Source organism: Cucurbita pepo, chromosome LG10 (assembly GCF_002806865.2).
Source record: "Cucurbita pepo subsp. pepo cultivar mu-cu-16 chromosome LG10, ASM280686v2, whole genome shotgun sequence".
Taxonomy (NCBI): domain Eukaryota; kingdom Viridiplantae; phylum Streptophyta; class Magnoliopsida; order Cucurbitales; family Cucurbitaceae; genus Cucurbita; species Cucurbita pepo.
In genome coordinates this window covers 1,579,356-1,598,082 of record NC_036647.1, presented here as the reverse complement: position 1 = coordinate 1,598,082, position 18,727 = coordinate 1,579,356, and the positions used below count along the sequence as shown (strand labels likewise).

Sequence of the window (18,727 nt, the reverse complement as noted above, 5' to 3'; positions counted from 1 at the left end):
GCTTTTCTTCTAATCACTCTGTATTTCATTTGGTTTGCAACTCTGCAATTCTTTATTTCATTTTTGACATAAATTTCTCTCTCCCTCTTTTGTTTTTTCCACTTCTCTCCCTCCTTTGCTTAAATCTTCTTCATCGTCTCCGTTTTCTCCTCCATTCACTCCCTTTTCACGCCTATCAATTTCATTTCCATCGGGAAACCCAATCGTTTCAATCTCTGCGCTTCTTGGCTTCGATTGGGCTCTGTTTGATTCATCCATGATGTCTCTCAAGAATTTGCACCAGTTGCTGGAAGAGGATCAAGAGCCCTTTCATTTGAACACCTACATTGCTGAGAAACGGGGTAATCTCAAAAGGATTTCGTCTAAAACCGATTTGCAAGTTAAAAAACGGAAACCCATTTCGACGAATTCAATTTTTCCTGGAAATTTCTGCAAAAATGCGTGTTTTACGTCCTTCCAGCCTTCGCCGGATTTCAGGAAATCTCCGCTTTTTCAGTTTCGTTCTCCGGCGAGACATAGCCCCTGCAAGAGCCCTAATGCTATTTTCCTCCATATTCCTGCTAGAACGGCTGCTTTGCTTCTGGAAGCTGCTCTCAAGATTCATAAACAGAAATCGTCTATGAAGGCTAAAAAAACCCAGATTAAGAATCAGGGGTTTGCGCGATTTGGGTCAGTGTTGAAGCGATTAACTCTTCGAAATCGGAACGCCAACCGTGAAACTGGAGATTGTGGTGGTGGAGCGGAGTTGGCGTCGTTTGGGCAAAGAAAAAGCTCTGTTCCAAGGCACATAGTGCAGGGCGAGACGAGTTCCCACAATGGAAGGTCTAGCTATGGCTTCTGGTCGGAAACCAACGAAGAAGGAAGATCAATGGATTTGGGAACTTCATGTAGTAGCCAATCCGAGGATTCAGAGGAGACGTCTGTTGCTTATTTTGGGGAAGATTACTGTGAAAGCCCATTTCGATTTGTTCTTCAACGAAGCCCCTCGTTCGGCTGCCGGACGCCGGATTTTCCATCGCCGGCGGCCTCTCCTTGTCACCGTTACAAAGAGGTTTGTCATAACCATCATCTCAAATTTGAAAATTTACTCTGTTTTTAGGAATTCCGTTTCCATTTCAGGAGAGGGGTAAGCGTGAAAATTTTGAACTTTGACATTAAATGCTCTGAGTGTTGTTGATAGTACTTTTGAGCATATCTCTGCAATCAAGATCGTTTTCTCTTTTTTACTATCTGAGTGGGAAACTATTTGGTTAAAACAGACAAAAACCACTTTCTTTTTTGCTCTTGTATTGCAGTATTGCCTTACTGCTTTCCTTTTTAGAATACAGTAACTTTTTGCAGTACAAGTTTCTGACCAATTCTTTTGAACTTTTATCTGATCAAAAACTGATTAACCTCAAGTTCATTAGTTTCAATGGATGATATTCAATCACTAATCCTTGAAACTTCATTTGGATGCTTAAAATTAGGCTCATTTTAAGTTTCTGTTCATGGTTCAAACTTAGTGAAGGAAAGGAAATTAAGTAGAGAATCTAGATTTGATGTTATGTTGATATCCATCATCCTGATTTTTTAATTTCGTTTGAATGTTTGTACAGGACGAAATAGTGAACAGTGCAGAAAGTTTGAAAAAAATTCAGGAAGAACAAGATGAAGAAGATAAGGAGCAATGTAGTCCTGTGTCTGTATTGGACGCTCCTTTTGATTACAGCTACGACGAAGGGCATGGCGACAGGGAGAGGGACGGAGACGGGAACGGGGAAGAAGAAGAAGAAAATTACGGTTTGGAATGCAGCTATGCATCTGTGCAAAGTAAGTAGCCATCGTAAGTCCATTTGATAGTCTATGATTTGCAGTTTATCAATTTCTGATCACCATTTTTACATCTATGTTAGGAACAAAGCAGCAACTACTAAACAAGCTTCGTAGATTCGAGAAACTTGCGGACTTGGACCCGATTGAGCTTGAGAAAGTAATGCTAGAGGAAGAACTAGACGAAAATGATCACGATTACTTCAATAACGAAGAATGCGAGTACTACGATGGGTCAGCTCAATTGTATAATGAAAACGAGATTGAATTGTTTGTGAAAGAGGTTGCGGACAATGCAAACTTGTGTAAATCCAAATGGTTTCTCCCTCGAGACATGAGGAAACTCGTGACCGATCTCGTTTCCGAAGAAGAGGCAGATCGAAGAGACGATGAGACAAGAGAGGATGTGATACAAAGGGTTTGCAAGAGGTTGGAGATGTGGAAAGAGGTGAAATTCAACACGATTGACATGATGGTGGAAGAAGATTTGAGGAAGGAGGTTGATGAGTGGAAGAAAAACCAGGCGCAGAGAGGAGAGGCAGCCACTGATTTGGAGGTTGCAATCTTTAGCCTGTTGGTGGAGGAATTGGCTGTTGAACTTACTTGTTGAAATGGCTAAAGTTTTGGGAAATACAACAAATTTCTATTCAATCTTTCTCTATGCTTTCTTAAACAAAATATTAATTCATTTGGTCAATCAATCTGAAACCACAAACTGCTCGCTATTGGTCTACTTCAGCACCAAACACTCCTCGTTTACCTATGTGTCCACTGCCGGAGCTCCGGCTAATGGGTGTCCGAGATTAATGGCCGCTGGTTGGCTCTCAAAGGCCCCGACGCTGACCTTCCTAACTCGGCGTCTTCGCTACCAGTACTAGTTTACACTGCGGCACATGGCAATCAGGCTGCAGCAGCGTCTTGTACGGCGGCGATAGGGGCAGCTGCAGCTACAATGGGGTTTGATGGTGATTCTGTTGGTGCGGTAAGGTTATGATATACAATATAAGAAAATCTCTGAGAGCATAAACAAAATTGACTCAGACTAAAAATTCTCTAACACAAAACTCCCATCACGAATGTTGTTATTAACCGATGACAAACATCAAAATTACAACAGAAAACACGAAATATTCGGTTCTTCAACTGAAATGTTAACAAAATAGACTTGCAAAAACCTCACATGCAAACACTCTCCTCAAGCTTATTATTACCAACGTCTGGCGTAACCTGATGTTAGCGGTGGGATTAGAAAGAGAGCCATATATGAAGCCTGAGAATCCAAATACAAAATGCCGCAGCTTATCTCTTTTTGGGTCTAAAAACAAGAGCACTCCCAAAACTAATCAATAGCTGTAGTTGTCAACGTGGAGGCTCTCCGAGGCACCCTCGCTGATCTTGGCATCACCCTTGTAAGTTCCAAGAGTAGCTTCAGAGTTGGCCTTGCACCTTACTAGTAAAGCAGCCTGAGCTTTGGGGATGTTCTCTTCCTTTCCGGACCATGCCTTCAGAGTACTCTGCTGCAGGGCTCGTCCAAAGGAGAAGGAAAGAGACCATGGCTTCTTACCCTTGAGTTTGTTCATGGCGTTAAGGTTGACGGTGGCCTCCTCTTCGCTCTGTCCACCAGACAAGAACACCACAGCAGGGACTGCAGCAGGAACTGTACGCTGTAGGGCACGCACGGTGTACTCTGCAACAACTTCAGGTGCAACCTTTGCAGATTGAGATCCAGGGGTAACCATGTTGGGCTTCAACAAGGTTCCTTCAAGGAGAACATGGTGGTCATTTAAAGCCTTGTAGCATGCAGCAAGGACACGTTCAGTTACATCAGCGCACTTGTTGATGTCATGAGAACCATCAACCAAGATCTCAGGCTCTACAATGGGTACAAGACCGTTCTCCTGGCATATGATAGCATATCTGGCCAATCCGTTGGCATTTTCATTGATAGCCAACTGTGAAGGTTCGTTGGCACCAATCTTGAGCACAGCACGCCATTTAGCAAAACGAGCACCAGCTTCATAATACTTCTGGCAACGTTGGGCAAGGCCGTCAAGACCCTGGGTTGTGGTTTCGCCGTTGGTTCCAGCAAGTTCAACAGTGCCCTTGTCAACCTTAATACCTGGGAGTACACCACCTTCCTTCAAAACATCAACGAAAGGCTTACCTACACAAAGGAACAGAAGGGAAAGAAATAGTTAGAACCATCAATTTTGTCTGTTCATAAGATTCAAAAAGTGCGATTCAAAATGGTAAAAAAGACCAAAGACCAAGTGATTAGTTAGAATACCTGCAGAGGTCTTCTGGTAGAGAGTTTCTTCAAAGAGAATGACTCCGCTGAGGTATTGGAGAGCATTAGGAGCAGTGAAAAGGAGTTCACGAAGAGCACGTCTGTTTGTTTCAACATTCTCGACATTGATACTGGCAAAACGCTTTCCAATTGTGCCAGTTGATTCATCAGCAGCAAGAATACCCTTTCCAGGAGTTCCAATGTAGGCAGCATTGGCAATAAGCTCGTCTGCAAGGTGAAAGAAAATACAGAAATAATGAACAACAGCAGAATGGATAAATGTAAATTCAGAGAAATACTCAAGAAAAGTACAGAAATGTCAATAGCATCAGAATGCCCAATAAACTTTTGTCTACAGGTAAAAACTAAATTCAACAATATGGTCTCATAAATCAAAGGTACATACACAACTACAATTACCAATATCAAAGTACACACATTTTCCAAAGCAAGGATGCCGGGTAGAAAAAAACATCAACTAAAATCATGACATCAAACACTATTCGTAAGATCTGAATCTAGACGCCAGTGGTACTCGGCGACCAACTTCATTCAGAGCAAAGTTCAGTCTTTTTGGGTATACTTTTTCGGAAAGAGTGAGAAAAGGGTATCCTCTTCCATGCTCTTATTACGTATCTAACGGAGGAAAACCCCCGAACACACAGATCTGAACTGCTACCCTATCGATCTACTCACCAGCAGTTAGAACCATCCAAGTAAACTAGAGAGAAAGAGGAGCACTAGCTACAACGAATTTGAACGAGAAAACATATAAACATCTGAATCTCGTGCCATACAGGCAATTCACATAAGCTTCAACTCTCATTGAAGTGAAATATTGCGTTAAGTGGCATGAGAACACGAAATGAAAGGCAAAACAGATGGATCANAAAAAAAAAAAAAAAAAAAAAAAAAAAAAAAAAAAAAAAAAAAAAACAGAAAATTGGAGATCGGAACAGAGTAAGTAAATGAAGCATCCAACGCAAGATCTGAACTAAAGATGAAATGCATGAAAAGAAAACAGAGGAAAAAGATGAGGAAGGAATCCATTACCAGCGTATTTGCCTCTGTAGCAAGACATCTTGGATACGTAAAAGTAGAAGTGAAAGATTGAAGCTTTGTGAAAAGGCAAAATAAATCGATGAAAACAAGGAAGGGTTAGGGTTAGGGGTTTTAAGGCGGGGCGGAAAGATCAAGAAATGTGCATCCACATGGACTTTTCATCATTTGCACGTGACATTTCCACCAACGGACCATTTTTTGATTTTACCCTTTTGCCCTTCACTGGAACCGTGTGCTATACGGAAAGCGGCTGTAATGGTTTTGTCGATAAGTTGTTGGTTTTGACCCTTTGGTTTGTGGATCCCTTTTCCTTCACCAAAATATGTATGTGTGTATATATATATATATATTTTTTTTTTTAAAAAAAATCCACTTTAAATTACTATACAATAATAATAATAAAAAAAAGGGCTCTTTTCTACTGTTTTTTACCCATTTAAGACGTTATTAATTAAAATTTTAAATTAATAATGTGATGTCCCACTTGGTTGGAGAGGAGAACAAACGAACCACCCTTTATAAGGGTGTGGAAACCTTCCCCAAGAAGACGCATTTTGAAGCGTTGAGGGGAAGCCCGAAAGAAAAATAAAGGGCGTGGAAACCTTCCCCAAGAAGATGCATTTTGAAGCTTAAGGGGAAGCCCGAAAGAAAAAATTCAAAGAAAACAATATCTACGCGGTGGATCGGGGATGTTACAAATAATTTTATTGATAATTATGCTAAAAGAAAGAAATTATTGATAATGTTTGTAATTTTGTAATTTTACTTAAATTTTGTTAGGAAATTCACAAGGTTGGGGATCAAATCTTGTATACAGAACATAACAAATAACTGGAGTATCTCCCCCTTGTATACAGAACATAACTGAAGTACTTGAGAAATGGGTATACATAAAAATGGTACAAAAGATCTGATGGAAGTTACATTATTGTACAATATTAACACTTCGATGCATTAATCTAATGTGACAGCTAAAGAATTAGGAGCGGCTTTTGGATCTACATATTAACATGAGACACTTCAAGGGTTTAGTAAACCTCTCTGTTAGAGTTGCCGGGAATTGAATGTTTCGGTAATATTTGTTTGTACAAGAGGGGAAAGTTAGAGCTGACGATAGAGAGGGCCGCTTTTGATGGACTCAGCAGCCGCGGTGACATTATACATAGAAGAGCACAACGCTGGGGGTTGACATTGCACAACTGGAGAGGGAATAAGTATATTTTGATGGTAAAGAGAGAATATGGGCGTCAACAAAACTGAACCTTGGTTCGCCTCAAAAATGGAGATACTTCAGAAAAGAAATCAATATACATCAATGAATCTGCAACCAAACACAAGCATTGTGCCATCAATAATTTGAACATTGCATATCAAATAACAGAGGACTCCTCCCCACCCAGGACAGTTCAATTCTCTACCATTAGGAACACATGTATGGGGAGAACAGAGTAGAACCAGGACAGAAACCTTACCAACACACACATGAATCTATCTGAACAGCATCATATCTGCCAGACAAACCTTTTGAGAACTCTGTTTTTCACATGAACAAAACTGAGGAGTCCCTTGGATTCCCTCATTGAGTAACTAATGACATGTTTGGGCGAACTTGATTAGGTGTAGCTGGTTTGATCAATGGCTTCAATGCTTCCATTATTTCATAAAAGGATGGACGTTTCCAGGGCTCGCTGAAATATAAATCCAATAATTGCTTGAAAAATATTGAGAGTAAAACGGTGAAGGAAAACCTTGCAGAAGTTCAACTCACCTGGCGAAGCAAGCCTCTATAATAGTAGCAACTTGAGGATTGAAATCACATGGGATCTCAAGCCTTTTGCCTTTGAAACCCACGGCGGCCACAACCTACATAAGAATATTCTCCGTCAGGCTTAAAGGGCAGATTAACTATAATTCTATAACATTTTGGGGTTTGGCAATGACCAAATTATCCGTCCTCCTAATTTACTGAGTCACAGACAAAACAGAAACTACAAACAAGTAAAATATCATACTACAATATAAAAGAAATTACCAATTGCCTTACAGTGTAAATTTACAGCATTGTATAGTAGAATAAAAATATAGGATAAACTGAGATAAAGAGTAGATGCAACAAATAAAACGTGAAGGGTATTGCATCCATAATAGCATCCACAAAACACTAAATTCCAAAAATCGCCAATTCTTTTTAAAACTTTATGGATACTTAGGATCAAAGAAGTGACATACATCACTCTGAAGCGATTGCCATGAAATACCAATGCCAGACTCGGGTTATTTTTTTATACCAGTTGCTCTAGAAAGTTCATATTTCAAAGTATTATTACAATTCTCTGACCATTAGGACTCGAGGACAAAAGGGTACAACCTAAAGGTCCTTCAAATAAGGTTGTTTATTAACCAGTCTTCAACGGACAAATATCCCTTCAAAAGATTTGTCTTTAACAACCTTAAAAAATTATCAACCAGGCAATGAAAAATCAAAGGAAATTTCTCGTTATAGCATCATTAATAATCTTAATCTTGAAAGCAAACCTGCGCCGGGTTCAAGTTGCCCCATGGTTGCTGCAGTGAAGCAAGCTCCCACAGTATCACACCAAAGCTATAAACATCTGATTTCTCATTTGAAGGCTCATCACGGAGAACTTCGGGTGCCATCCATTCAGGCTGATAAAAAGGAAGTAGTATTTTTGTTGGTTAATAAAATGTCCAGATTCGAGAAACATCTCACAATTACTACATGGAATAATGCTGTAAACACAAGAACTTACAGTCCCAGCAGCTGATTTTGATGAAAGAAATGTGTGCGCCTTCAAGCGTGAAAGCCCAAAATCACAAATCTACAGGCACATCAGGCAGATAGAATTCGATCAATGCAAACAGAGAGAGAGAGAGAGAGGAGCAGTTTGGAAATGGATGGAACTGAAGTGTCATCATTCATCACTAAGAACGTGGTTGAAGTATCAACCAAAAAGTCAACCTTTTCTAGAACAAAATTCATTTCCAATTCCCCCTTCCCCAAATAAAAGCAAGTTGATTAATCATAAACAATCAGGATTCAGCTTTAACACTAAAAGGATCTCCTACTTTAAGATATATTCAATAAATCCAATTTTTATTCAAAGAAGGCCAACTAATATAATTACAACTTTGTTTGGAAGAAAAAATGTAGTTAGTCAGAATTCTGCTATAGCAACACCCTAAAAGGATTTCCTCCTGTGTACTGGTAAGCTCATGTGTACATATAATAATCAATTTTAACACAAAAGTGTAATAAGTAGAACACAACTTGATAGGAGAATAATTATTTTAGAACTTTGATCATTCCACTCCATGTGGTGTTTAAGTCTGTTTGCAACTTTGACAACAAATAAAAGCATATGCATTGGAGAAAAAAAAAAAAGTCATATCCTGAAACATTACTGAACATAGATCAGTACAATTCATTGACTTAGATAATTCAAGTTGAAGTCTTGCCAGTCTCATGAAAATATATAAACATTAATCAGAAATGAAGTGCCACAATATGTATGCATAATCGGTAAAATTCAATACTGAGGCAGATTATTCCCGAACATCTGGGTGGTCCATTGAATAAATGCACATCAACTAATATGACAACTACTGAAAACAAGTCTTTCCCGCCAGACATGACTATGATAAAAAATTTAATAGACAGACTAACTCACGGAATCTTTAGATATAATGTCAATAATCTATATAGAAAGCCAGAGATTCTCAGTTCCAACCTTTACTGTGTACTTCTTATCAACCAAAATATTTGGAGATTTCAAATCACGATGAACAATTGGGGGATTACGTTTGTGAAGATAATTCATCCCTTTTGCCTGTTAATATCAACGACAGAACAGTAAGCTCAAAAGGATGAACAGATGTCAAGACATGATGATGATAATTGATAATAGCATTCACAGAATAAAAGATGCAATAACTAAATGCTATGGTTTGAAAATACATACAACATCATGTGCCATGTTTAACCGACGTCTCTCATCTAAGACTTCTCGTGCCCCAGGTCTATGCAAAAGCCTGTGCAAACTCCCTCTGCAATTAAGTCATCAATTGGTGAACATATATCTTTTTGAAGGGTATAAGCATTCAACACTTGAGGAATTTGAAGAACCTTGATAAGTATTCCGTGACAATGGACAAGTTTGGAGGCTCAGTGACTGCACCCATAAAAAGAACAATGTTCGGATGTCGTAGAGATTTCATTATGGCAACCTGGAAAAGCAAAAGAAGTGATTGAACCTACTGAGTGATTACTTGCAAGTGATGCGCAATTGTAGGAAAATTATCTTCAAAATATTATGAGTGCTTCAAATTTTTGGAAACATATACCTCCCTAAGAAATTCCTCGAACCGTTCTGCATTAAGGTCTTGTTCCATCAGAATCTTCACCGCAACATCCTAAAATTTCAAAGGCACAAAAAAACAGTCTTCATCACATATGGTTAAATTTTAAAAGTACATTTTTAAAAAAAAAATTTGATGAAAAAACACAAAAAAATGATGATAAAAAAAATGCAACACAACTTTGAAATCTGAGACCTATGTTAAAAGAATGAAAGAAAGAAAGAAAATTTAAGGTTCTTACTGAGCCGTGCCAATCAGCATGATACACTGTCCCAAAAGAACCTGCATTAACCAAGTAGACAGTAAGTGTGGCAACATAGAGAATGATGATATGATATTATAAAGACTACATCTCTCGCTGGCTAAAATTCATATGTGATGAAAAAGCAGAAAATGTTTCTGTCAGAATGAGAACATATATATACCTGCTCCAATTTTCTCCCTCAAAACAAGATCATTCCATGGAATAACAAAATCTTCTATGCCAAAGGAAAGCTGATTCGGTTTTTTAACCAGCCGATTACCATCAATGAATGATAAATTATTAGCAGGATCCATCCTTAGACAGGGCAGTGCTAAGAGAGGCTCAGAATCTCTGGAATCAATCTGTGAGATCTGGTTTAAACAAACCACATTTTCTACAAAAGAGGTAGACTGTACACTATGCTGAGCAGTAGAATCACATGATCTAAATTGCTCAGACTTTCCATCTTGAGCATTCCGTTGAGTAACTTTTGGATTCATTAATTGAGGACTTCTATCCCTGTCACCAGCAAGCACTATGTTTTTTCCATGTACATCCTTCCTGTTGAATGGCCTTTCATAGACAGAGCATGCAGCATCCTTCCCAGATACAACATTCCCTGCAATTGAAAATTCTGAACTTGTTAACAGAAACCACTGTGTCCGAGAACACATTACAACACTGGTCATCCAATTGTCGAAGTCTATTTATGATAGGCTGGTGGAAGCCTTCTCATTTAGTAGTTGGTCTAAACAAGCTTAATTATGGCATGTTTAGCTGGACAAAACCAGAGTCTTCAAAGATAAGACTTCTCTTGAGTTGTTTTGTAGAATGTTCAGATAACTTGCTCTTGGTGAAGTTATAATCACAGTAAATTCATTTGTAATTACAACCTGTCCTCGATTGTGAACAACTGAAATGCTCTCTTATAGTTTTCTTTTTTGGGAGGGGGTTCACTCTACCCTGGGCCCCTAAGCTGTTATTCCTTTTTTTTTTTTTTTTTTTTTCCAATCCTGTATAGTTTCTTGTCTTAAAAAAAAAAAAAACACTGATCATACAATCTCAATAACAAGTCCATTTACAAGAGGTATGCAGAAAAACGATGGACGTATCATGGAACAGAATTGATCAAATTCTTAAGAAGAACATGATTTTAACATCATGTCAAGGCTCAGTACTCTATTGCACATTTATGAAGCATGTCGTGTAGTTAAGTCAAACTTTCAAAAGGTATACACTTCGGCTGATGACGGAAGGTGAACAATTAAGAAAAGCCTGCACTCTGTCTACTACCATAAATAACCAAATAACACACAAATCTAAACAATCACTAATTCTGAAAACTTGTTAAGCATACTGAGCTCAATAAAGATGGCTTGACAAGTTTCAGGACTGAAAAGAAGCTAACAATAACAGTAATCATGGTAATAAGAAAAGCTTCACATTCTTGTTAAGTAATCACCTGAAGAAGCTTCATCAAATACAATATTAAGTGATTGACTATCCAAGAAATACTGTTTGGCCAGTGACCTGAAATCAATGTTAGATTCAATAGGTTTTAGTCTTGGAAATCGCAACGGTGAAGAAATTGAGATGGATGATGGACCATTGAGCAAACAATCAGGTTCGCATAAGCAACCAGGCTTCCCAATCAGATCAATGACATATTCCCTGAAAATTAGGACTATCGTGTTAAGAACTTAGGTATATCATGAAAACTCTAATCAATCAAGAACAGCCAAAAGTGGACAAGCATACCTATCAAGACCAAACCTAACAAGGCAAGATGAAGCATCATCTCTAGTGCAATATTTACAGCCCCTGGCAATTCGACAAGGCAAATCAATTGAATCTGCTAGCACCTGCAAAAGTTATATTTTTAGGCATGTCTGTTCCGATAATATTCATACACGGTTTACTCTCTAACCATTAGTATCACTTATAAATACTATTTATGGTCATTCACACTGATGCATAAACAATTGTAAGATTTTTCACTGACTAAAAGATGCAATCCACCAAAACACCTGAAGTAACATGTACCATTAGAAGTAATGATAACATTAAAAGAACGCAGGTGCAATCTATAAAATGTTTAAGAATATACAATTGATTTGCATTAAATGAAATTCTCACTTTGAATAAAAGAGCACGATGCCTGCAAAGGCCAACAGATAAGCTGCACAAGGGAATCACAACAGATCCCAAACATTCTTTTAAGTCATCGCTGCATTCCCTCCAGGAGGGAACTAAGGCATCTTCTCCCTCAGAAACTGAACCCCTGTTCATGCAATTATTGATTTTATAGTACTCATAGAACAGTTTAAATCTCAACGACTATCACAAGAAGTGTAGACAACTCACCCCATATGATTGCATACCAGCTTTGCTAAATGATCCGCAACCTCTTCTGTCGTTATACAGCTAGAAGAAATATTATACACCCTGTTTTGCAGTTCCTTTAGGCTAGCATCACTATGCCGATCTATGAAAACTACTTCAATTGATGAACGGATGCTGAAGTCAACTGTCTTCAGAGATTCAAATGATGGTATACGCCCATCCTCTTTCAGATTGGTGCATAAAGACCATACATAAGGGTCCATCCCATGAATTAGGTACAAACCATCTGGCACCTTGTCAAAATATGACATGCATCCATTTACCTGATGGGTACCAAATTATAAGATAGCATGCTCAAGCAAAGATAAAGAATTATATGTTGTGTCAAAATCACAATTTATGAATCCTTAGCCATCTTTTGAAGGTGCTAAGAATGAAAACAGATTGAAGTTTTTCGGGCAGTGTGTACAAAAGGCAGAGACGTAGTCAATGCCAGCTGAAAACAAATTGAAGTTGATCTTCCTTTTTTTTCTCTTTTTCTTTATTGTCTCTCCTTCAAACATTAACATGACAAGCTCTGAGTTCCTAATTAATTTTATGTACCTAAATTTGCAGTTGGCGGAAGGAAATTTTAGATGTTACTTTAGACCTTTAATTTCCCGGTTTTCAGTTTTTACTTGAGGGACTTTTTAGAGTTGGAGAACCGGCACTTCAAGTTACAAACTACTATATTAGTAAAAATGTAACGAATCAAGCAGACTCAGGATGCTTTATGACTACGTTTGAACAATCCCATTTAAATCTTCCATCAACTCAGAAAGCAAATATTTTCTTCCGAGTACTTTTTTTCTTTTTTTCCTTTTTTTTCTTTTTTCCTCAAGGAAACCCAAAATACTGTNGCATAAAATAAAAAATAAAAAATAAAAAAAAAACTGAATAAAATGTTCATTAAAATAGTAGTTTAACACCCAATAGATTATTCGAATTATAATAACATGACAGTGAACTAGGCTGTTTGCGCACCCTAGAGCATGCTTTAAGGTATCTATGTGAAGCAGAATAAAGCAAAATGATTAAAGAACAAAAAGAAAACGACGATGAAGAGATTAAAAAACGAAAACAAACTCTAACCCAAAATCGATGCGAGATAGCCTCAGCTGAACTTGACAACGATCTTGAAGCTGCCTCGTCTGGCATCAGATCCATAAAGTTGGGATCATCGGCACAAGTGGCCTCTGAAGAAAGCCTGAGAGCCAAGGCCAGCTGCAACTGATAATTTTCTTCCGTCTGCTGTGCCCAGCTCTTCCCCGACGAACCTCCATTTCCCACAGCTTTGACTCTAAATTCATCGTCGTGGATATATCCCAATGCATTTATCTCATTTGCTGCTGCGTTTGAGAGCGTTGGAGCGTAGTAATCACTGGCGAGAGAGCTATCATCGTAGCTACTTCCACTAGAATGCCTCTGCAAACCAATCCATGAATACTGGTTCCCAATCCGATTCGCCTGCGTGTTTAACTTGTGATCACCACTCCCGTCCCAATCAAAGACTCTATCCGTTCTCCCCTTGCTAATGTTTGCCTCAGCTGCTATTGACCCGAAAAACGAGGTGGAAGGTCCCGTTCCAACCTCCTCGTCCGGAATTTGACTTAAAAACGTGTAATCTGACCTTCTTCCAGGCATTTCCATCGAGAAAACAAGAATCCGTATCACCTTAAACCCTTGGAAACCCTAGAATCCACCATTGTTGAAGGGCTCGGAAGGTTTCTGTATGTTCGAATTTCCGGCTTTGTACCTCCTCTCTCTTCTCTAATATTTCTATTGTGGGAAAGAGAGGAAGAACCAAAAATAATTTATACGGTGGCGTAAGTAACCGCAATATTCCACTTTTTCATGATTTATTTATTTATTTATTTATTATTGTCATCATTTTTTACATGTAGTATTTTTTTTCATTAATTTTTTAAATACCATTAATTTGCATTTTTAAAGAATTTTTTTCCTAAACCCTCTCCCTAATCAAAACTTACCCAAGTTGATCCTTTTATTTTATAAATTCAAAATCATAAGAAACTCAACCCACTCAACCCACCCCTAACAGGTATTAAAATGATTTTAAAATACATCTGAAAATAATTTTAAAATACATTTGTTAGAGAGAGATTTCTACCCTCTAAAAGAAATTAAATATTTTGTTTGGAAAGAAGAAAGAAATGAGACAAAAGTGAAGTCAATGGTTGGTAATTACGTACAACATTTTAGTCAAAATTTGGGTTGGGATTAAAGGGAGCATTGAATAGAGACTACTACTATTATTATTATAATAGTAAATACTAAATTATAAATTTAAAAATAAAATCCAAGAAAGGCCGAAACACTAAAACGAGATTGAAATAGGAGTTTGGTTCACACTATGGCGGTGAAAATGAGGGGTTTGGTTAACCACATGGGAACTTGTCCCTGCCGATTGGATTGAGTGTGGAAGCTATCTACTTTATAACTTGTTTCCTACGCCTCTCATAACATTTTGGCCTGAAGTGGTCGGCGCCCGCCCAAGCAGAAGCTGGGGGCTGTAGTTTTCCACCCCATGTTTTATGTTTTGTTGTTTACGTTATTAAAACTCACATTTGGAATCACATCCAACCCCGGAGACTCAGCATCGGTGTCCTCAGGCAGCATGCTTCACCAGTGTTCCCTTTTTCTGGTTAAGAGATAGCAATCTAAGACGACTTTGTTGTCAAGCTTAAGAGACGAGCTAACTTACAGTATTTTATCTACTTATCATTTGCCTTGCCTGTCTTACACTATTGTTCTAGTCAACTTGCTAGCTGCAAGATGCAATCTGGCTATCAAAGCTATCTCCACTCACATATTAGACAAGAGCATGTGTTAAATGAGTAAATGGATTTCTCCTGCTTATCTTTATCTTTTATTGAAAAACCACGAATTCATGTTGATCCATCCTCATCATCATTGTTGAAGATCATGTGTAAGTGCATTGTTAGATTGTAAGCCACTACATAAATGGTTTGAGAATCTAAATTCTCATAACCAGTGTATTTGAAATTTGAAATTTAGCCAAGAAATTGTGAGAAACCAGCAAAATTTTCATAAACTAAAAACTAAATCATCAGAAAGGTCTACTATATTCCCAGTCAAAATAAACACATGAAAATACTCAGGACAATATAAGCAAAATGAGAAATCCAAGGTGTATTAGCCAACCAAAGCAAACTTAAAATATTTTCAATGGCAGCTCCATAGTATTTCTCTACGAAAACATCAATTAATGTTGGAAATACAAAACAATTCAAAACAAGAAAGCGAAATTACATCTACTTCTGTCTCATAAATCCTTAAAACTTACTTGATTATGGAATAGGGAAATCAACCTTACGAGGACATACATTTTTCAGCATTACAGAAGTTGTAGAGAGAAGCTTCCTTCATGTTTCCAACGAAACATCACATCAAATCCTGCAAATCCTCCAGATAACAGCCAAACCTGTATTATGAATACGATGGTAAGCTGCCTAAGAAGTATTTGGGAAAGCAGGAAAACCTGAACCTGCAAAACTCGCAGCGTATGTAAGAAAGATAAAAGAAAATTCAATAAACATATACAAATAGTAAAAAAACCATAACCACAAGTGCTTCTATTTCTATTTTCCTGTTAAGATGGGAGCATGGGCAGGATAAAAACTTTCAATTAGACCGACACCAAGCTCTAGTTCTGCTTTAGGTGTGAATCTATCTATATGAGGTTGAAAATATTGAAAAAAATACTAGTCTAAAAAATTAAACCAGATCTCAAGATAACAAATATGAAGAAGTACCAGTTCGGATGAGTAAATTTTGGGGGCTAGAAAATAATATGATAATTACCAACGTATTAACATTATTCTGACTAAACAGTATATTTAAGAAAGAGGTAAGCATCAGCAAACATGAAGGCTGGTTCTAAGATGTTGGTCTTCATCTTTATGTAAAAGTAAAGCATAGACGGTTTAAAAAATAGGAAAAAGGAAAGAAAAACTAAAAATGGTTTTCAGACATCTTTCCTCGAGACTTGTGAAGCTTAAACGCTACACATACACATCCTACTTTTAGCTAATACCAGGATTTATTTTATCATGTAATTCCCATAAATATGGTGGAAATGCATTTCTGACTGAGGTGAACGTAGGTAGAGTTTAAAACCAAGGAACAAAGAATAGACAAAAGGAAGAATGGATAGGGATAGCTGTGACCAATTAAACAATGGTATGGAATATTGTAGAATTTCTTAGAGACTTACTCACTAACGACTATTTCTATACTAGTTAATTTCTTTTTTAGGGTGAAAGAGACGGGGTTAACAAAACTGGAATTCACATTCATTAACACGTGACAGGGAACCTGTCCTCCACCTGCACAGTGGAAATGGGCAGTGAGCTACTTCTTTTAAAAAATGGGCTGTTTTATAAAGGGTACAGTATTCTACTATGGCACCTATATTGAATCAATAGAAGGGCAGAAGCAAACCAGCAATGTTCCTTTCAGGCAAGCAACAGCATCCAAGATTTTCTCTAGTACTGCTTAGAAGGATCAAATTCATCTTCATTTTGTACAAGGCCATTGCTACCACCATCATCCTTGACATCCTGGTGACCACTACCATTATCTGCCGTTTCCCTGTCCCTGTTCCACTGTTCAATCTTAGCCCTTCTTTCAGCACTACTTTCCCTCACCGGACTTCTATTCCTCCTCCCTCCAGGGCTCCTACTCCGTCCCCCTCTATGCCTAGGGCTACGGCTTCTAGGCCTCCTGCTTCTATCATGATACCGAGGGTCCTTGTCTCCATCTCTTCTACTAGGTCCACGTCCACGACCACCATGGGGACGGTCATCATGTCCATGATGCCTGTGGGGGCTTCGACTTTGACTTTGGCTTCGGCTACGCCTGCGTCTGCTCCTCCCAAATAAACGCCTTCTCAACTCTCTAAGAGTACATGAACAATTACAACAAAGAGAATATGGATCAGTAGCCAGCTAATTCTTTTTCAGAGGAAACTAAAGAATCATGCTGATGTGATGATATACCTGCTTATCTTCTTCAGATGCATAAAGTTGCAATAGCCACCACGATTACATACATTTTCCTCATATTGCCTGCAAGTAGCTTCTCGAAAATCCGTCACAGGAGAGAAGTCAACAATGATGGGTCGACCTATCACGAATTTGAAAAACAAGACCAAGTAACTACACATCCGGGCCATCTTAGGCACAAACGAATAATGAAGAGTATATAGGAATCATTTTTTTTCCTTTTAGCAACCATTGATGAAGTGTATATCCGCTGGTATAATAATAAAAGCCGTATATATATTCTTGCAAAATAGAGTTAGTTGGTCCAAGTTTTTACAGTTGACCTTTGGGAAAACTCCATCAAACCTCCAAACAATCTTGCAAGGTCGTTATTGATTTCCAAAATCGCATATCGAACTCATAAATATTTAACTACATTATCAGTGTCTAATCATCCAATAACAGATGTACAGGGAGCTTTTAAAACTTTTATTTCCTCGTCTAACAGTTAGACTAGTGATAATCCAGGAAATATGATGAAAAGATTCCCAAAAATGAAAAGTTCTAGTGATAAATCCTTGATTTGACCAAGAATCCAAAATAAAGTTCATTAAGTCATATTAGAAATACTTAAATAGAACGAATTCGCATTTTATCATAATCAAGAATATTCATTACACTGGGTGTCACGGGCTCAAAACTCACTATAAATCTTTCGACCCTCGTACCACTGAGCAACCCAAAGAGTACTCATATAGAATCCACAAGATTGATTTCATCGTAAATCGAAAACCCATAAGGAAAAAGGAAAGTATAAGACATAAAACCTGCATAAAAGCGCCCATTAAGATTCTGAAGCGCATTTGCAGCTTGTTCTTCTTCCCTAAACTGAACATAGACATTGCCCACCTGTCCACAGATTTAAAACCAAACTAGTCAGTAACACAGATCCAAATACACCTTTCAATTTAAGAAGTCGATATCAGTATACCATATGGTCAGCCAAATTATCACAAATATTTAAGCTTTCGAGATCTCCATATTTGCTCAGCTCCTCGAATAGATCTTCATAAAAGTCCTGCATTCCAGACGTTTCGGCATTGAGAAGATGCAAGTTTAGGGAAAAAGAAGTTTCAAAATCCAAAAAAAAAAAAAATGTAAATCAATGAAAAGCAAAAATCTCAGACCTCGAAGTGATCTTGAACCTTGCGCGGATCAAGGGCTTGGCCCTGAGGGTCAACACCGGGGGTGATCATGTCAGGTCTCTGATACATATTAGAGAGGAGAAGTGTAGGGCTGATGCTGGGCTTGGTGTGAAGCCGAGAGCACCGATCTCCGTGTCTACAGGCTCCAATCTTGAAGTAGAAGGGGCAGTTAACCCTATCCTTTTCCGTTCCGAAAATTGAAGCCAAATGTTCCGCCATTTTCTTTTGCTCGAGACCGGCAAAGTTCTGCTGTTCTTCTCCTCCTGATCTGGTTTTATCGATTAGGTTTTTAGTGATGAAAAATAATATTTATTTAGTTAAAAAAATTGTC

At 38.0% G+C, this 18,727-nt stretch overlaps 4 protein-coding genes across 9 annotated transcripts; 1 reads left to right on the top strand and 3 right to left on the bottom strand.

Moving 5' to 3' along the window:
- Positions 1–28: 28 nt before the first annotated feature.
- LOC111803561 lies at positions 29–2,465 on the top strand. Of its 2 annotated transcripts, none has more exons than XM_023688030.1 (3): positions 29–1,051; positions 1,599–1,782; positions 1,896–2,465. In XM_023688030.1, exons 1-3 carry the CDS (start codon positions 257–259, stop codon positions 2,420–2,422), a joined length of 1,506 nt encoding a protein of 501 aa, XP_023543798.1. In that variant the 5' UTR covers positions 29–256; the 3' UTR covers positions 2,423–2,465. The 2 variants fall into 2 exon arrangements, with proteins under 2 accessions (XP_023543798.1, XP_023543797.1); XM_023688029.1 differs by having other exon boundaries at positions 1,599–1,812.
- A 396-nt stretch (positions 2,466–2,861) lies between these two features.
- On the bottom strand, positions 2,862–5,300 carry LOC111803562 (fructose-bisphosphate aldolase 6, cytosolic-like). Its single transcript, XM_023688032.1, has 3 exons — positions 5,153–5,300; positions 4,100–4,327; positions 2,862–3,976 (listed from the first exon to the last, which is right to left on the bottom strand). Exons 1-3 carry the CDS (start codon positions 5,178–5,180, stop codon positions 3,156–3,158), a joined length of 1,077 nt encoding a protein of 358 aa, XP_023543800.1. The 5' UTR covers positions 5,181–5,300; the 3' UTR covers positions 2,862–3,155.
- A 668-nt stretch (positions 5,301–5,968) lies between these two features.
- On the bottom strand, positions 5,969–13,966 carry LOC111803560 (serine/threonine-protein kinase CTR1-like). Of its 2 annotated transcripts, XR_002816388.1 has the most exons (16): positions 13,257–13,966; positions 12,147–12,448; positions 11,919–12,063; positions 11,541–11,644; positions 11,245–11,453; positions 9,964–10,401; positions 9,780–9,820; positions 9,524–9,592; positions 9,306–9,406; positions 9,142–9,226; positions 8,911–9,009; positions 7,933–8,001; positions 7,697–7,828; positions 6,930–7,024; positions 6,634–6,849; positions 5,969–6,482 (listed from the first exon to the last, which is right to left on the bottom strand). XR_002816388.1 is itself a non-coding variant. In XM_023688028.1 (15 exons), the coding sequence occupies exons 1-15, from the start codon at positions 13,812–13,814 to the stop codon at positions 6,738–6,740; spliced, it is 2,559 nt and encodes an 852-aa protein (XP_023543796.1). In that variant the 5' UTR covers positions 13,815–13,966; the 3' UTR covers positions 5,969–6,737. The 2 variants fall into 2 exon arrangements, 1 of the variants encoding a protein (XP_023543796.1); XM_023688028.1 differs by having other exon boundaries at positions 5,969–6,849.
- A 1,348-nt stretch (positions 13,967–15,314) lies between these two features.
- LOC111803563 (splicing factor U2af small subunit B-like) lies at positions 15,315–18,664 on the bottom strand. Of its 4 annotated transcripts, XR_002816390.1 has the most exons (7): positions 18,379–18,664; positions 18,183–18,269; positions 18,019–18,100; positions 17,207–17,333; positions 16,650–17,105; positions 16,423–16,534; positions 15,315–15,630 (listed from the first exon to the last, which is right to left on the bottom strand). XR_002816390.1 is itself a non-coding variant. In XM_023688033.1 (6 exons), exons 1-5 carry the CDS (start codon positions 18,613–18,615, stop codon positions 16,694–16,696), a joined length of 945 nt encoding a protein of 314 aa, XP_023543801.1. In that variant the 5' UTR covers positions 18,616–18,664; the 3' UTR covers positions 15,315–16,534; positions 16,650–16,693. The 4 variants fall into 4 exon arrangements, 2 of the variants coding, with proteins under 2 accessions (XP_023543801.1, XP_023543802.1); XR_002816389.1 differs by having other exon boundaries at positions 15,315–16,534; positions 16,617–17,105; XM_023688033.1 differs by having other exon boundaries at positions 15,315–16,534.
- Positions 18,665–18,727: the final 63 nt, after the last annotated feature.

Excerpts from the sequence above, each read along its gene's own strand:
- LOC111803563 (XM_023688033.1), bottom strand. The coding sequence starts at position 18,615 with ATGGCGGAACATTTGGCTTCAATTTTCGGAACGGAAAAGGATAGGGTT. Across the intron at positions 18,101-18,182 it reads ATAATTTGGCTGACCATATG|GTGGGCAATGTCTATGTTCA; the intron begins GTATACTGATAT and ends ATCTGTGGACAG. Across the intron at positions 17,106-17,206 it reads CATCTGAAGAAGATAAGCAG|AGAGTTGAGAAGGCGTTTAT; the intron begins GTATATCATCAC and ends ATGTACTCTTAG.
- LOC111803561 (XM_023688029.1), top strand. The coding sequence starts at position 257 with ATGATGTCTCTCAAGAATTTGCACCAGTTGCTGGAAGAGGATCAAGAG. Across the intron at positions 1,052-1,598 it reads CTTGTCACCGTTACAAAGAG|GACGAAATAGTGAACAGTGC; the intron begins GTTTGTCATAAC and ends ATGTTTGTACAG. Across the intron at positions 1,813-1,895 it reads CAGCTATGCATCTGTGCAAA|GAACAAAGCAGCAACTACTA; the intron begins GTAAGTAGCCAT and ends CATCTATGTTAG.
- LOC111803560 (XM_023688028.1), bottom strand. The coding sequence starts at position 13,814 with ATGGAAATGCCTGGAAGAAGGTCAGATTACACGTTTTTAAGTCAAATT. Across the intron at positions 10,402-11,244 it reads ATTTGATGAAGCTTCTTCAG|GGAATGTTGTATCTGGGAAG; the intron begins GTGATTACTTAA and ends TTTCAATTGCAG. Across the intron at positions 9,821-9,963 it reads GAGGGAGAAAATTGGAGCAG|GTTCTTTTGGGACAGTGTAT; the intron begins GTATATATATGT and ends TGGTTAATGCAG.
- LOC111803562 (XM_023688032.1), bottom strand. The coding sequence starts at position 5,180 with ATGTCTTGCTACAGAGGCAAATACGCTG. Across the intron at positions 4,328-5,152 it reads CTACAGAGGCAAATACGCTG|ACGAGCTTATTGCCAATGCT; the intron begins GTAATGGATTCC and ends TTCACCTTGCAG. Across the intron at positions 3,977-4,099 it reads CTACCAGAAGACCTCTGCAG|GTAAGCCTTTCGTTGATGTT; the intron begins GTATTCTAACTA and ends TCCTTTGTGTAG.